This window comes from Myotis brandtii, unplaced genomic scaffold, assembly GCF_000412655.1.
Source record: "Myotis brandtii unplaced genomic scaffold, ASM41265v1 scaffold29, whole genome shotgun sequence".
In the NCBI taxonomy this organism is placed as follows: Eukaryota; Metazoa; Chordata; class Mammalia; order Chiroptera; family Vespertilionidae; genus Myotis; species Myotis brandtii.
The window spans coordinates 3,051,373-3,068,827 of record NW_005361075.1 but is presented as its reverse complement, the minus strand read 5'-3'; the positions used below and the strand labels follow the sequence as shown (position 1 = coordinate 3,068,827).

Sequence of the window (17,455 nt, the reverse complement as noted above, 5' to 3'; positions counted from 1 at the left end):
GAGGGGGGGGGGTAGGGGGAGGTGGTGGTGGTGGCCTACAGTGGGGAAGCAGGAGAGAGATTGCAGGCCAGTAAGCTCTGCTTTGGGCATATTTCAGGGACACCCCACGCTCTCCTGCCTGGGGAATTCAGCCTGCAAATATTCCGACCCTGGTATTGTTCTTCAGAAAGACCTACCCGTTCTTCTTGTAGAGGAGAAAACGATTTAGCTCTACCTCAGCCTCTGGAAGACGGATTTAGACGAGGGAGGAGCTGAGACAGCAAGGCCCAGCCTAATTTAGACCGGCAGCAGTTCATGATCCTTTTCCTGCCCTAACACCAGACAGATGGCGTCCTGCAGAGCCACTGCCCTGGGCACAGCCTGGATTATATGCGACTCCCAGGGTTCCCACCATGACCCACCTGGAAGGAAGCATATCTGAACGCAAGTGTTTGAGGGTGAAAAGCTGTCTCTCTCTCATTCAGAGTTTCACCAGTGGGCCACAGACATTTTTTAAACATGCACCACTTGACTATTTGGTCAGGGGCACTGACCTCCTTTCCCTTAGATTGTCAAATTTAAAAATGACAACACAGAACAATAGCCATCGGTGTGACCGAATCAAAAGTATACCTACTTTTTTGTCAGATTGGCAAAAAATATATTTTTTGGGTGTGCTGCAGAATTATAGTGATCCATTTATGTGCCATGAGATGAAAAAGGTTGAAAACTGCCGCTCCAATTTATTGACGTGTAAGTCACTGAATCCTTAAACTCCATCCAGTACTTTAGTACTGAAAACGTGTTTACAATACTCCTCCCTTCTTCTCACCGAGACAGGTTGATAACCTTGACCTTGAGTGTGGAGCCTCCCCTTGGAGACATTTTTTCTTGGGAAACTGGGGCGGGCAGGATGCCCACCAGCTTCCTCACTCTGGCAGGCCTGTTGGTCCCAATGCAGCGGGGCGGGAGTGTGTGTGTACGTGTGGCAATTTGACACACAACTGTCTTCCCCCTGGCAGGGCTACCAAGAGGGTGGCCCCGCTGGCACTGCAGGGCCTGGGAGGGACCAGCTGCAGGCAGGAAAGGAAACAGCATGCGGGTGAAGGCCAGGCTAGGAGGTGGCTGCCAGTGGCCAGCAGAGCTGGAGATGTGTTCTTGCCGGCAGTCACTTCCTCAGGGGTACCATGCGAGGTGCAGGGGAAGGCAGCTGCTAGAGACCTGGCTTTGTAAGGACAAGAGTAGTGAAGAGACGGGGTGGCTGACCCCGTGGCTTGTGGCCCTTTAGGGATGCTCTATACAGCAAGGCTGGGCTCATCTACGCCAACCTCTTGGTGCTCTCTTGACTTCCTGGAGTCACAGGCTGAGTTCCAGGGGTTGTCCAGCCACAGTGAGGCTGGGAAACCCAGGAGCTCGGATGAGGTGCCAACCCCCAATGTGCCATAGTTACCCTCTCTAGAGGCAAAACCCCTCCTGTCCCAGGGATATTCTTGGTTCAGCGGAGTACCGGGGAGATTTCTTACACAAACACAGGGTCTAAGACTCGGGACAAAATAAGATTTCTCATCCAGTACCCAAGGCTTAAAGCTACAGAGAAAATTAGAGTTAAGTCACCTTCCACAAGAGACTTCTCTGGGCTGGGTGCTGGCCTCTGCCCCAGGCCTTGCAGTCTGGTTTATTGTTTCGTTTGCCTTCTGAGAAGACCTGTCTTGGGTTGGGGAAGAATATGAGGACAAGAGGGTCAGTATTTCTTTCCTTGTTTCTCTCCAAAGTGCCTGCTTACTTGGGAAGGGGATTTTCCAGGCTGCAAGTTCTCTGAACTGTTTTTTTTGGGGGCGGGGGGGTGGTCCTGGGCAGAGATTGGATTACAATCTGGAAGAATGGCCTTATTTACTAAGTTCCCAACCTGCCACAGGCCTAGGTCAACTTCACAACAGCTAGAGTTCACTGATGTTTCCTTCCAACATGGATTACAAAAGAAAAGGTTCTGCTTTAGTGCAATTTTCCTCCAGAGAACCAGGGAGGGTGGGAGAGGAGGTGACCTATCCTGGCCCCAGGGCTGTGGAATCTCCTGACTTTGAGGTCAAGGCAGACACTGAGTCTGACCTGAGCAGCACATCACACTTTTCAGAATTGTGTCTCTTGAGTCCTTTCAGGGCATAGTGTGCCTGCAGGCAAAGGGGCGAGGCTGCGGTTCTACTGGACGAGCTGCCATACCTGCCACACTACACAGAGGAGCAAAGAAGAGAGGGTGGAAAGAGGAGCCATTGAAAACAAGAGCTAATGGCCAGTCTTTAGGGGCAGCTGCAGCCCTGCCCCAATGACGGGGATTTTCTGGTTCCCAACCAGAATTCACCCTTCAAAAACCACGTTAGCAAAGTGCTTCTTTAAGTGACACCACAAATCCCCTCCCTCGGCATGACCAGCCTGGGGCCTGGCGGTCTCAGTGGGCCCCTCTGCCCTCCCCACCATGTGCAATATGTGGGGGACAGGAGGGAGGCAGCTGACGGGCATGCACACGGTGGAGTCTCGAGACCCAGGACAAGCACAGCCACATGTACCAGAATGACGGTGCTGTCACAGCTGTGGCTGCAGCCAGGTGCCAAGGGACAAGTACAAAGTGCTGGAACGCAGGGCCGGGGGCCGAGCCCTAAGGGATCTGAAAGACGTTCAGCTTGCTGGTGTTCTTGAGCGTCTGGCGCCGATTGCAGAACCAGACCCGTACGACCTCCCGGTCGTAATTGAGCTCCTTGGCAATCTCGGTGATCTCCTGGCCAGTGGGCAGTGGGTTCTTCTCAAAGTAGGCGTTGAGAGCCACGATGGCCTGGGGGGTGAAGGAGGTGCGGCGTTTGCGTTTCTTGGAGGGCTCCCCTCCCACAAACTCCATCAGGTTCTGCTGGCCTTCCTGGTTCCGGAGTTCGGCTTCATTCAGCCACTTCTCCAGCACCGGCTTCAGCTTCTGGGCGCTCTTTGGGGTGATGTCCAGCTTCTCGAACCTGTAGGTGACCCAAGCCCAGGAAGGGACAGTGAGTGTCTTACTCCCCACACCTGGGTGTGAGCACTCTGCTCCTCACCACCCCCACCAAGACCCCTCTGGTTTGGTGAAACCCAGACTTCTCGGACTGTCCTGTATCCCAGACCATAACAGAGGGACCATCCCATGGCCTTCGTTCAGTAGTGCAGTGATAACAGTGCAACTGCTGCCTGGACAACCATTCCAGAACTTTCACCACCAGATAAGTGAGGTCCTTTGAGGTGCTATCTTGAGAGGTCTCCCGACAGGGCAGTGGACGTCATGAGCCCTGCCCTCCTCTAGTTACCCTCTCCTAGCAGCATCACTAAGTCAGAGCCCGATGTGACTGCAGACTTCCCAACACAGCAGTGAGTCTAAAGTCTCTCTAGTCTGCATATGGAATTGGAAGGCAGATGGAACCTTGTGGCCATACTGAGCCTCATTCTTGTTGGAAACCCTCTACTACCCCTCCTATGATACTGGCACCAGAACCAGCTTAGACGCTGCACACAGAAGCCAGCCACACCACTTTAGGGTCATGCCTTATGAAACGGGGAGATGAGAGCATGACAGGGTGGTGGTGGGATAGAGTTGAGAGCTAAGCCAGAACTGAAGTTCCCACCTTTGTGACTAATTTCATAAGCTGTACTCCTTTCCCTCTAGGATTCCTAATGGATTAGGGTCTTGGGTTCCCAGAAAAAGACTATCTGCTTGCCCTAATTGGTTTGGCTCAGTGGATAGAGCATTGGCCTGCAGACTGAAGGGTCCCAGGTTTGATTCCAGTCAAAGGCATGTGCCCGGGTAGCAGGCTCGATCCCAAGTAGAGGGCGTGCAGAAGGCAGCCGATCAATGATTCTCTCTCATCATTGATGTTTCTGTCTCTCTCTCCCTCCCTCTCCCTTCCTCTCTGAAATATATATATATGAAGACTATGTGCTCAGGATTGGAGGATAAACATCAGAGGACCTGGTCAGTCTTTGGCTACTACAGGTATTCATATCTTATCCTTAAAGCAGCCTTCCTTATTTGGAAGAAGGCAGGAGCAAGGGGGAATAAAGGGGGCACCAGGTCCTGTGAATACCTGGCGGCAGCAGGCCCCTGAGCAGGCCCTGACCTTGCCCAGGGAGCCTTACTCACCGGCAGATGGCAGACTGGCTGTAGGCCGGGCCTTCCGTTGCAGTCAGAGCCTGGCCCACCTGGGTCTGTGTGAGGCCCAGAGACAGCCGCCGGATCTTAAAGTTCTTGGCAAACTCCCGGATCTCTTCTAAGTTGATCCCGTCCTCATCCAGACTTGGGTTATGTGGCTCTAGGCCAGAGAAGAGAGCAGGGGTGAGTGCAGAGGATACATAATCATCACTGCTGATCTAGCTTATTGGCCTGGCCTGGCCTGGTGCAGAGGGATGAGGACATTTGGCAAAAGGCCCACATACCCTTAAGACCCTCATTTACTTTGTCACCAAGACAAGTAATGGAGGAAAGGGCGGGGTCTAAATAAATGCCTTTCCCGTTCTCCACAACCTCCTTCAGGGGCCACTTACTGGACACCAACTGGCTGACAGTGGGCGTCTCTGAGCAGGTAATTGGGATGGGAGCAGAGGCCGATGGTTTGGCCGCTGGGCCTGGGCTGGCGATGACCACTGTAGGCGGGGGCATGGCTGGCGTAGGCTGGATGGGCTGCACCTATGAGAAGAGAGCCAACAATCCCTTATTGCCTACCTGCCCAGCTCAGGGGGTCGGAGTCCCTGCATGGACCAGAGACAGGGGCAAAAATGGTATGACGTCTACACTCCTCCCTGGGCCCCATAAAAATCAAGACTAGAACCCACTTATTACCACCCCCCAATGATAACGCCCTCCGAAATAAGCACAGCAACATGTTCCACCAAGCAGGGGCCGCATGGCCACCTGTGAACAGGCAGGTCAGAGGCTCAGAAAGGTCAATACACTTGGTCAAAGCCCCGCAAGTGTCCACCCTGAGAACTGCTCTCAAATGTCTGCCCTCAGAGGAGAAACCTAACCTGCTTTTAGAGCCTCCCAGGCCCAAACATCCACTAATAGGGAACCGGCAAGTGACATCTGGGACCTCCCTATTAAAAGAATAAGGTATAATTCTTAACTGCCTTGGAATACTGACATGGAAAAATCTCAGAGTCATGGTGCTAAGTGGAAAAAAAAAAAAAAGCTTCCTGAAAAGTTCAAATTTCTCTAGGATGGGTCCCGTTCCCTGGATTCTACCTCTTGGTAGCTCTCAAGTCCACTGCCTTTTTCTTCTCTGAGCCTTAGCCTTAGGGCAGGGTCCTGGTCTCTTGCTTTAACTGTTTAAGCTGCCTCCTAACAGGTGACAAGGACTCAAGTCTCACCACGGTCCAGTTCTTGGCTCCTCTAGCGACAGAGGAAATTTTTTTAACGTACATTTAGTTAGCCATTTCCTCGCTAAAAACCCCTCCATGACCCCTCACTAACTAATAACAGTGTTAACATTATTTTTCAAGTGCTTCCTGTGTTAATTGCCTATATGTAATCTGTCCTTCAATACTCATAACCTTCTGCAGTGGATCCTCTTATAATCTCCATTTTACAGATGAGGCTAAGAGGTTATTCACAAAGCTGAGAAGCAGCACCCCACCTTGGAGGATCATGGGCCCCAACACCTGGGAACTTGTTAGAAAGAGTAATTCTTGGGCCCCATCCAGACCTACTGAATAAGGAAGTCTGGAGCGGGGCCTGGGAACAAGCCCCCCAGGTGGTTCTGACACTCACTCAGGTTTGCGAACCCTGCACACTATACTTCTTGCAGTTTCCTAAAGATAAAATACTCTCTCATTCAAGTCATCCCTCTAGATGAGCTCAATGTCCCTTCTCTACGAAGCCTTGTGGAACTCCCCAGTCTGTGGAGAGCTCCCTTCTTTGGGTCCCCTTATCATGCCCCATCACAGTCTCTGTCAGGCTGCCTGTACTTGTCCCCAGTGCCATGCTCCCTAAGGCTAGGAAGAGCATCTTATTCATCTCTCTACCTTCCGCACCTGGAATATAGCAGGCACTCAAAAACTGCTCCTAGAAGGAACAAATAAGTGACTAATCAAAGTTACAGAGTGGAGGGGGAGAGGGGTGAAGGGGGAAGAGGGAGGGGATGCAGAACTAACCTCCCAGAGCATTTCTAGCAGTTTTTCCACCCTGGAGCTGATCAAGGCCGTTTACTTTGACCACTCCTCCCAGGCCTTCTCAGAATGGCGCTAGCTTCTGAGGGTACATGGACAAGTTTTTGGTGTGTGTGGGTAGGGGGTCAGCGTGGGGGGGGGGTTCCCCGGGCAGAGCATAGTGACTCATGTGAGCCTTCTACCCTGGACCTCCCCAAACTTTGGGGAGGTACCTGCTTTCTCGGGGGCTTCAGAAAATAATCTTGTCCTGCCCATGGTCCGAAGAGAGGCCGCCCATGCCAGATAGCACCACCTGCCCCCATTCCCAACCCCTGCCCTTGTACCTCACTCTTAGCAGGGGACTCGGGCGTGCTTGGCTTCCGGACAGCCACAGGTGGAGGCAGGGGGTTGCTGGCCAGGGTTGCAATCACCTGGCCCTGGGCGTTTAACAGCAGCTGGGGAGTCACAGCCTGGACCTGCAGGCTTTGGGCTGGTGCTGGTGCTGCCACGCTAGCTGAGTTCACTACCCACGGAAGTGTTCCAATAACCTGGGAGGAAACAAGGCAGGGACTCTAAGTGTGAGGCCAGTGTCTAGCTCCACCTCCAACCCAAACCCCACACTGGTAGGGGAGGCATTTAGATGAATCACTTAACCCCTATGGACCTCCGTTTCTTCCTCAATAAAGTGAAGGATTCACAGTCTGGGGGCTGCTTCCTTTGTTTTACCTCCAGAGCTGTGATGGAGCAGGAATGGGTCTGCATGTGGAGTCAGATGGACCTGCTCTGCCACAGTTTAGCTGTGGCTTAATTTCTCTGAACCTCAGCTTTCGTCCCTGTAAAATGGGAATAAAAATCTCTCCCTAATAGATCTGTACTCAAAACAAAGTGAGCTGGTGTATGAGAAAGCACCTAGCACAGGCCACGAAGTAGGTCCTCCATAAATGAAGTGGGTGTTCGCCTCCACTAGAGTGGGTGCCTCCAGGGCAAGGCAGTGGCTATGCCCCTGCCTGCTCTCAGGATCAGCAGGGAGCGGCCACACAGGAGATAGGAACAGCAGTCCGACACCCTGTTTGAGTTTCTATGACCCTCAGCCCAAGTCCTAGTGCCCCCGCCAGCTTGTCCCCAGCCCCCATCCCTCAGCCCTGGCTGTGACCACTTGCCTGTCCCTGAGCATTGGTGAGGATCTGACTGCTGATCCCTGGCATGCTGGGAATGGCGTTGGCAATGACCGGAGTTGTCGTGAGGGAGCCCAGGATCTGGGTCTGTCCCCCGAGGGAAGCAGCACTGATCTGTGGGTGGAGGAAGAGCCTTGCTCAGAGACCAAGGGGACAGAAAAAGCCCAAGGCAGAGGGAAGAGGGCTCACAGGCATTGGGGTGGGGAGGTAGGGATGTGGGGCAGATAGGAATGTGGGCTACAGGCCCATGTCTACCAGCTGAATAGTATCCAGCACTATGGGTGGCGGGGGGTCAACCAGGAAGGGTGGGGTCAAAGCCATGGAAGAGTAACTGGCTAATCTTTCAGGCCAGGCCTGGGAGGGTAGAAGCGCCAGACTGGAGTGGCTGATGTGATTCTAGTCACATCTAACAGCTCCACTGCCAAGCCAGGACAGACACTGGCAAGGGGCCGTGAGCCTCTAGCTCCACCTTAGTGACAGCTCACAAGTTTGCAATCCCCAGACATCATCCCACCCTCCAAGGCTGGCCCAGTGGCTCAGGTTCTGGAGAATTTGCCCAGCCCTCTTGGCAGAGGTTGTCTGCTCTTGTCTGGGATGGACAGGCTGGCAGCTGCAAGGAGAAGGCTTCAGAGGGAGCCCGTCTCCGCTGACGTGTTGGAAGACAGCTGTATTCAGGGGCCTGGTCCTCCACCTCTTTCCTCCCCGCATCAGTTCCACCCGGGCCCAAGATTCGATCCAGCCCGGATCAGCCCCAGGTGAGGGCAGCAGCAGCTTACGATTCCTGGGCTAAATGCGAAGCTGGCAGGCTGTAGGGTGATCTGTGGGGGGGTGTCCACTGGCTTGGGGGCGGGGGCGGTAGCGGTGGCAGCAGTGGGCTGCGGTAGAATGGCGGGCGTGTTCTGCAGCAGCGGCGGGGGCGGGGTCTGGAACAGCGTCTGGGCCTGTGCTGGTGGCCGGGGCTGGACGGGCGAGGAGGCCTGTACCGGTGGGGCAGCTTGTACGGGTGCCGGCAGAGCGGTGTTCAGCACGGCCGCTGCTACGGAGCAAGGCAGAGACAGAGGTGCTCAAATGCCTAGCCGTAGCCCAGAGCAGCTCCAATCCCAAGGGATCTGGCACAAGAACAGAGGGGGCTGGGGCAGCAGGGAAGGGGGGCAGGCAGCTGTGATTCCCTTGATTCTTGCTGGGGGCAGCACACGCCCACTTCTCTCATCCCCCCTCCCTTGGGCCTGGAGAAGTGCAGGTTCAAAACCAGAAGTTGCATCTTCTTGCAGTCCTTCTCAGGAGGCTGGCCATGGGGTGACTTCTGGCGTGGGGGGAGAGGGGCAGTCTCAGACAGTTGGCTGAAGTAAGAGAGGCCGGATGGTGTCCTGGCCTAGAGTCCCGAGGTGCTGCAGCTCTGTGGCTGGGTGCCTGGGACACCGGATCCAGACTCCAGGGCTGTCGCCCTGGGCGGGCTGCGGGTTCTGAGTCCGACATGGCAAGCGCTCGTGCAGGAATGGTAGTGGTGGGTGTTGGGGGGCCTGGTGCAGTCCTGGGGAGAGTTGCCGTTACCTTGGAGACTGGCTAAAGGTGGCTTGAAAATTCCCCCCGTAGGAGAAGCAGCGGTCAGTCCTGGGAGGGCGGCCACGGTTGCTGTAGGAATTGTCCACACGGCCAGCCCCTGCTGACCAGCCACTTGACCTGCAATACTGATGGGGATAAGAAGAGGTTGAGTAACTGCCCCTGCTGGAACCATAACTCCTGTCAGAACTGTGGCTAAGTTTTCCTGAGTCAAGACCTGCAAAAGCAAACAAGATTTCAAAAAGAAAAGAAAAAATAAAAAAAAAAATCAACATCGACAGCGCAAACACTGGGTCTCTCTGACCCAGCTGAGCACAAACAAAGCATTCTGAGGGCAGTGGGGGAAAGGCCGCATGAGGACGGGGAAGAGACAAGCCCTAGCTGGAGGCTCAACCTTGAGTGGGGTGCCCGTCTTCAGAGAAGCAGCCCAAATCGAGGTCAGGACCTGGCCTTGCTCACAGGACAGCAGAGGGTGCACGGGCCTCTTCCACTGGACTGCTGTCCCCCAGCCTTCCCTGGGCCCTTGCCCACAGGACCAATACTTTGTGGCCAGAGAGCAGGGGGCAAGGGCTAATGGAACCAAGTGGTCAAGGGCTCACAGAAGCTTCTGAGAAGCTCTGATGGAGGCTACCCTGGACGGATGCCTCAAAAATCTGTGCCTATAGCGAAAGGTCACAGGGAGTTCAGCATGCCTGGAGGATCCTGGAGGCAGCCCGCTGTGCTGGGGCTGCCCCCCTGGCTCTAAATGAGGACTGTGAACAATGCATTAACTCTTCCAGGCAGCCACTGGAGGGACGGACAGGGTATTCACTCATTTAGTCATTGAACAGAATGGCCTGTGCCATGAAGGAGTTAACGTAATCTCTACCATCCTTGCTGGACCCAAGGAGACTACCTAGCAAAGGCAGATCTACTCTTCCCAGTGGGCCTGATCTGGGGCAGGGGAGAGGCCAGGGGTGCCTAGTAGGGGACTCCCTCTCTTAAGTCACAGCCCCGTCCCTGTCCTGCCTCGTGAGTTTCCAGATCCCATAGCCTCTCCATGGTGGTGGTCCCATGTCTTGCTTCTGCCCACTGCTCTGTGTCCAGCTCCCAGGGGTGGCTCTTACCTGGGGGGCAGCTTGTATAGCCAGCGGCGTCAGGGTCTGCGATGCCTGAGGCTGGCTTGGGGGTTGGCTGAAAGTGGCGACAGCCGGGGCAGGACTCGAAGGGATCCCCGGGAGTGACTTCACTTCATGTGGCATTGAGAGAAAGGACAAAGGGTGAGCCTGGTGTGAGCAGAGGGGTCACTGGACTACAATGTCCTGTCTGCAGCTTGAAGTGGCAACTCTCAGCCTCACATCGTATTTCCGCATAACCCGAGACCAATCACTGGCTTTCCCTGGCCCAGAAGGCAGCTTCCCCAATGCTACCGTTAGTGAGACTAGGAGGCTGGACAGCCCTGTGCCAGACCTAGCATGTGGGCCCTCTTCTTCCCACATTTAGATGAAGAAAACGCAGGCCTATGCACAGCTAGGTGTCAATCTCTCATTTCCTGGCTCTACAGAACACTGTGACCTATGACCTAATCAGTCGAGGGGTCTGAAGGGAAGAAACATGGTGTCTGGGCGGGAAGGAGCTAGAGAGCATCAATGGGAGCAGCTCCCCCTGGCTCATCCAGCAACCGGACCATCGCTCAACCCGCCTGCAGTCTACTTTCTGGATGCAGGTGCTGGCTTGGAGAAGCAACAAGGACTCTGAAGAATGAAGTCCTTGAAATGACAGTCCCTGAAAATTGGACATGTCTTTGCCACACTTAGGGTCACAATGGCGCTCCAGGCCAGGTAGCTTTTTTTGTTTGTTTGCTAATCCTCACCCGAGGATATTTTTCCATTGAATTTTAGAGAGAGTGGGAAGAAGGGGGGAGAGACAGAGAGAGAAACATCGATGTGAGAGAGACACATCGATTGGTTGTCTCCCACACTCGCTCCAACCAGGGCCAGGTATAGAGCCCGCAACCCAGTCACATGCCCTTGATCAGAATTGAAACCGGGACCCTTCAGTCCGAGGGCCGACGTTCTATCCACTGAGCAAAACCGGCGAGAGCCAGGCCAGGTTGCTTTTCTCTGCCAGTCCCTGAGGTCTGAAGTCTGATGAGCAGCTTCAGTGAGTTTCTAAGGGAACTTCCCGTGAACCAAAGCTTTTCTTCCAGGTTACAGCTTCCTCTTGCTACCCTGATTTGTGAGGTATTGGGAATCCCCACCAAGAATTCACACAACGAGGAAAAGGGTTATTATTTCATATACTAGAGGCCCAGTGCACGGATTCGTGTACTGGTGGTGTCCCTCAGCCTGGCCTGTGCCCTCTTGCAATCTGGGACCCCTCAGGGGAGGTCAGACTGCCGGTTTTGGCCCAATCCCCGTAGGCGGCCTGTGGGGATCGGGCCGGAACCGGCAGTCTAACCTCCCCTGAGGGATGTAGTAGTGCTCGAAGTGGCTCGTGCCCAGTCCCGATCAGGAGAGGCTTCAGACTGCCGGTTTTGGCCCAATCCCCGTAGGCGGCCAGTGGGGATCAGGCCGAAACTGGCAGTCTAACTCCCCTGAGGGATGTAGTAGTGCTCGGGGAGGAGCCCAAGCCCGGGCCTGGTGCCACACCGCTCCCGCTCATCCTGCCCCCACTGTGCCTGCCGCGGGCTCGTGCCCAGACCCGATCAGGAGAGGCTCGCACCACCGCAGTGTCACTCGCCAGCTGTGAGCCCAGCATCTGGTGTCCATCGCTTACCTGAGCGGCGCTCCCTCTGTGGGAGTGCACTGACTACCAGGGGGCAGCTCCTGCGTTGAGCATCTGCCCCCTGGTGGTCAGTGCGCATCATAGCAACTGGTCGACCGGTCGTTTGGTCATTCAGTCAACCGATCGCTTAGGCTTTTATATATATAGATGGCGAGACATTAAAAGGAGTCTAGGTATTGGACGATGGATATTAGACCAGGTCAATGGCCTCTTAATACTAGCTGGACATGGATTTCCTGAATCAGAATGTCTGGAGTGGAGGCCAGTAACCTCTTCTCTTTTTCTTACTTTTAATTTTTTAACTATAGTTGGCATTCAATATTATATTAGTTTCAAGTGTATATCATAGTGATTAGACACTTTTATAACCTATGAAGTAATCACCCCTAGAGGTCTAGTGCCCCTCTGACATCATACTCAGTTATTACATTATTATTGACTATATTCCCTATGCTGTACTTTACATCCCGTGACTATGTGCCTAACTGGCAATTTGCACTATTTAATCTCTTTTTTCTTTAAGCTCCCTTGTGATACAGCACACAGCCAGAGTGGGAACCATGCAGTTAGATAACCTCCCATACCCGCATTCCCAGCCCATGTTTTAATCTGGAAAGGCACCGATCTAACTCAGGACTGTACTGTTCAAAGTGCATAATAAAGAAATTCAGATTGCTTAAGGAATTAAAGAGACAAGCAAGCAGCAACAAAAGCCTTATAAAATACTAAGTGGCGGGGCGGGGGGCGGGGAACTAAGTGAAAACACTTAGTATTTCACTCCACCGCAGAGAGGAGATGCATTTCCAACTACTGAAAAAAAAAATCAGAGAAGAGAAAATTTTACAACATTTTGCTTGACAAATATAATGAATTATAAAAAGGAAAGTGAAAATAGGAATATGATAAACATGAGTGATAAAGCTTACCATCCAAAGAAATGAGATATTCATTTAATTAGAATATATTTCCAAAGTAGGACCAAGAGTTCCAAGAGTTTACACATATTTAGGCTTTTGTCACTTCCTGCTACACTGCTTTTCAGAAAGACTAAACCAGTTCACAGAAACATCAACCATGTCCCTTTTCTCCACAGCATCACCCAGGTTAGCTTTTATCACTGCTGAGTTTTCTGGCTTAACAGGCATGCAGTACCTTATAGCCAGTTACGTTTTCTCTCATTGATAGCAAGAGTTTGTATTTTTTCATGTGATGACTTCTCCCTATATAAACAATTGATTTCTCTTCCAAAAGAATCTGGGTGGACTATACCTCAAAGAAAAAGAAAATTCAAAAGACCAGTACAAAGATATTCAAAACAGCACTGGTTATGATAATAAAAAAACAGATAGTTTGGCAATAGTCAAAACCAGAACAGGTTTGTGAATCTATGTCAATAAAGGAAAAAGGTATCTGAAATAATATAGTGGTCAGAGCTATGCTACATAGTCTACCCTCGGTGGTCACAAATATAAAACTGTGTATGTGTGACAAGGACTGGGTAGTAATTTAGACTGCCATAAATCACTAGATTTTTCTCCACCCTGAAAAAGTTTCCTATTACTTTGTTTTTGTTTAATACATTTTTATTGACTTCAGAGAGGAAGGAAGAGGGAGAGAGAGATAGAAACATCAATGATGAGAGAGAATCAATGATTGGCTGCCCCCTATCACCCACACTGGGGATCGAACTTGCGACGTGGGCATATGCTCTGACGGGGAATGGAACTGTGAACTCCTGGCTCATAGGTTGACGCCCAAGTGCCGAGCCACGCCGGCCAGTACTTTGTTTTAAGAAGAAATGCTTAATATCTAGCAAGGTCACATTAAGACCACAGTCCACGCCGGCAGCTTCTTAGGGAGCAGCATCAAAATACCTCCCTTATCTGCTTGACAATGATTCAGATTCCTTTATCGAGAAAAATTTTGTGAAAGGCTTAAGTATACCAACCTCTGAAAGAAGATGCACATTACCACTGACACTCATGCTCAGGTGTAAATAATTGGCTCAGGATCTATTTCCGAGAGCAGGTTTGGGTAAGGGGCAGATTAAGACACCAGAAGAAATGAGATATGGAATTTCATTAAAAGGATAAAAAGGGAAGTCAGGGCGCTGTGGATAAACCTGAGAAACCTCCCAAGTTTTCTGGAAAGGGGCTCCAACCCCACAATAGAAAGGGATGGGAAGGGTGGCTGAGGCAACGGATCCTTGTCTTCCCTGCCTGCTCTTCAGGGCATGGTCCATGGGAACACGGGTAATGCCCCATCCTGGGCTCAACACGGAAGCAGAGCATTTCCAGGCCAGGGGGAAAGGGTCATGTCTCTTGTCATTTCTTTATTCGAAAGTGGGGGAAATAAGCCAAGTTACAAGGGTCCCAAGTGAACCTGCGCTCTATTTTGCAGGTAGAGCACAGGACGTGAGGTCCTGCAGTTTCCTTGTTAAGGAGTTGCTGTTCCCCGAAGCCTGTCTGTCCTCCTTTGCTGTCTTCTTGGCTCCCCCTCTTAGCCTACACCCACCAGCCCAGATCTCCAATCTAGGGAAGGGAAGATACGCAGAAGACAAGGGGAGATGAGTCCTGGTGTTCTGGGGAAACTGGCAAGGGAGGCCTCGGGCTTCCTGCACCAGGAGATGTCTGTTCTGTAAGGTGTTAATGAGGAAAGCCAATGAAATGGTGCCCTGTGGTCAGAGAGCAGTGCCTGGTACTAGACCCGGCCTCTAGCACAGCTCTACTGCAGGTCATTAGGGAGACAGAGTGGGTGGATCAGACATCCATTTCCACGGGGAAGAATCAAGCTCATGCCCTCAAGTCATCTTTGGAGGCCAGCAGAAATCAGTCCACCAGGCTGACTCACACCAGCCCAGCTGGGAGTAAGGAGCTGGCATTCTTCAAGGTCCTACCTAACCTACATCCTTAGTCCAAGGTAGGTAAGATGCCCGCCCAGCCCCAGCTTCTGGGGCCTCCCACCTTTTCCACAGCAGGTACTAAGTTGGAAGGGCTGGTGGGATCCTGAAGGTCTAGTCCTCTCTGCACTGGGGCTGAGGGTCTGGTTTGAACTAGGAGCCCTCTCTGAGGTTTATATACCCCCTTCAGCCGAGTCCTGCCACTCTCCACCCACCTCACCCCGATCCATCCCAGTTTAGGTCTGGAAGTGACTGGAACCAGAACTAAAGCTCCAGGGACAAGGAGTGCAGAATGGCCCTAGGCGCTGACCAGGAAGGAGTACAGGCCATGGCCCAAGGCTGTCCAGTGGACAGGAAGACGACAAGACCCTAAAGCCGCCTAGGCCCCAAGGACTTGTGCTGGCTCCCCCGGGAATTACAGAGAGGGACCGGGGTGGAGCAATGGCCTCGTACCAGTTGCCTCCGCAGAAGAGTCTGGGTTGTCTGGCCCAGTTTCACCAGCAGGTTCACTGGCTTCAGCAGGACCTCCACTCTGGCAGCCCTCGGCGGCCACACCCTCCAGTCCTTTGCCCTCCTCCTCAGCAGGGACCTGGGCATCCACTCCAACTTCCAGCACGCGGATGGTCTCATGGCCTGACATCACGATGACCTGCAAACAGAGGACAGGGAACACTGTGGGGGAAGGGCCCATAGAGACCCCCCTGCCTGGTGCCCAGAGCTCTAGGTATGATTGCGGGAGAGAGGAAAGGGTAGACGTCCTGCCCCCAGCACTGTGTGCTCTGTGAGAACTCCAGAGCCTGGGGCAGGCTGCAGCTCCCTGCTCCAGAGAAGGAGCGCTAGGAGAAAGGCCTTGGGGACGGGACAGGGGGCAGGGCCTGACACAGCTGGAAACGTCCCACGGAGCCAAACCACTGGAGGATATTTCTACTTGGTCCTTTTCTTGGACTCAGTTCAGGGCGTGGTAAAAGTCTATTCCACAGCCTTGCAAGGATGTTCTCTTGGCTGCTAGGATATTGGTGCGTGGCTATGAGGGCCCCTAACACAGCATCCACTGCGTAAGCTGGGCCAAGGAGCAAATCCCGCTTCACGTCCCTTTAAATCTTCAGAGATAAAGCAGTGGAACAAATGCTCCACAATGTTGAGTCACTTTTTCAGCTCGTGATTCCTTTATTTCCAAAACTCTGGGGCAAAGGCCAAGATTTTCCTACAAGCTAACTTCCTGCATCCTGAAGGCGGAGCCTCTCCCACCCCCCTGGCCTGGAGCTTGTGCCCTGTGGCTACAGTTGTGCCATCTGCTGTGGGCCTGCTCTGACCTTGAAGGGAGCCTCCATGTCCCAGCAAGGCGGGAGGCGCCTGGGCCTCCTCAGAACAGGACCTTCCTCCCCTGCTCAAACAACCAGCTCTCAGCTCTCTAACTACAGCACTCAAATGCTTCCAACTGGGCCATTCAAAAATCAGGGACCCTGTACATTGAAAAGCTCTGTGCCCAGCTCCCCTACATTTGGCCTATGCCTGAAGCTACTCACACAACACATTCCTTAAGCCTGAAAACTGGATCCAGCCAGAGACTCTGCCGGAAAAAGTGACAAAGTGACCCATCAGGGGAGCTGGAGGGAAATTAACCCCCAAGCAGTTGCCTTTCTGACTCAAACTTGACCTATGAGGGACTTCAATTACATTTTAGGGGTTGTTCATCTTTGTTCTCCTTTTAAAAATTCATCTTTTTTCTCCTTTTCAGTGCCCTGGCCGGTGTGGCTCAGTTGGCTGAGCATTTTTCCATGCACTGAAAGGTCACCGGTTTGGTTCCTGGTCAGGGCACATACCCAGGTTGTGGGTTTGATCTCCGGTCGGGGTGCATGCGGGAGGCGACTGATCCATGTTTCTCTCTCTCTCTCTCTCTCTCTCTCTCTCTCTCCTTCCTCTTCCTTTCTCTCTCTCAAAAAGATAAAAATTAACAAAAAACATTTTAAGTTTACATATGTAATAAATGGTCATTGTAGAAAAATTAGAAAAAATATATAAGCAAGAAAAAATATTAAGAGCAAATTACGCCCCCCGCCCAAAAAAAAGCAAACAAAAGAAAAAAAAAACACAGGAAAAGAAGGAAATAAGAGCAAATTACCCAATGTCCAAATATTTCCCCATGTAAGATTATACATATTTGTACATTTTAATTTCACTTTTTAAGATCACAGCTTAGCCTGGCTGGAGTGGCTCAGTGGTTGAGCATCGACTCATGAAGCAGGAGGTCGGGGTTCAATTCCTGGGTTGTGGGCTTGATCTCCAGTAGGGGATGTGCAAGGGGCAGCTGATCAATGATTCTCTCTCATCATTGATGTTTCTCTCTCTCCTTCCCCCTTCCTCTCTCTGAAATCAATAAAAAAAATCTATAAAAAAAACCCCTAGGCCCTGGCCGGTTTGGCTCAGTGGATAGAGCATTGGCCTGTGGACCAAAGGGTCCTGAATTCGATTCCGGTCAAGGGCACATGCCTGGGTTGCAGGCTCAGTCCCCAGTGGGGGGGTGTGCAAGAGGCAGCCGATCAGTGATTCTCTCTTATCATTGATGTTTCTATCTCTCTCTCTCCCTCTCCCTTCCTCTCTGAAATCAATAAAAATATATTTAAAAAAAATAATAAAGTCACGGCTTACATTCCCAAATTAAGCCCCTGAGAAATCCTAGCTGGTAACTAAACCTGGTCAGGTGAACTGACCATGTACTTTGGTAAGAAACAGACAATGAGCCCTATCCGGTTTGGCTCAGTGGATAGAGCGTCAGCCTACGGACTCAAGGGTCCCAGGTTCGATTCCGGTCAAGGGCATGTAACTTGGTTGCGGGCACATCCCCAGTAGGGAGTGTGCAGGAGGCAGCTGATCGATGTTTCTAACTCTCTATCCCTCTCCCTTCCTCTCTGTAAAAAATCAATAA

General features: G+C 52.2%; 1 protein-coding gene across 3 annotated transcripts in view; it reads right to left on the bottom strand.

The window, feature by feature from the left end:
* Window positions 1-6: 6 nt before the first annotated feature.
* Window positions 7-17,455, bottom strand: part of POU6F1 (POU class 6 homeobox 1) — a 19,104-nt gene continuing 1,655 nt past the window's right edge. The window contains exons 3-12 of one of the 3 annotated variants that reach the window (XM_005869245.2): window positions 14,983-15,178; window positions 9,971-10,092; window position 9,496; window positions 8,856-8,984; window positions 8,081-8,340; window positions 7,290-7,418; window positions 6,474-6,677; window positions 4,531-4,672; window positions 4,130-4,298; window positions 1,803-2,975 (exon numbers count right to left, since the gene is read on the bottom strand). In XM_005869245.2, the coding sequence (XP_005869307.1) occupies window positions 2,630-2,975; window positions 4,130-4,298; window positions 4,531-4,672; window positions 6,474-6,677; window positions 7,290-7,418; window positions 8,081-8,340; window positions 8,856-8,984; window position 9,496; window positions 9,971-10,092; window positions 14,983-15,178 (1,698 nt within the window). In that variant the 3' untranslated portion in view covers window positions 1,803-2,629. Of the gene's footprint in view, window positions 1,688-1,802; window positions 2,976-4,129; window positions 4,299-4,530; window positions 4,673-6,473; window positions 6,678-7,289; window positions 7,419-8,080; window positions 8,341-8,855; window positions 8,985-9,495; window positions 9,497-9,970; window positions 10,093-14,982; window positions 15,179-17,455 lie in introns of those variants that run through there. The other 2 variants (XM_005869246.2, XR_001362670.1) reach the window with 2 other exon arrangements.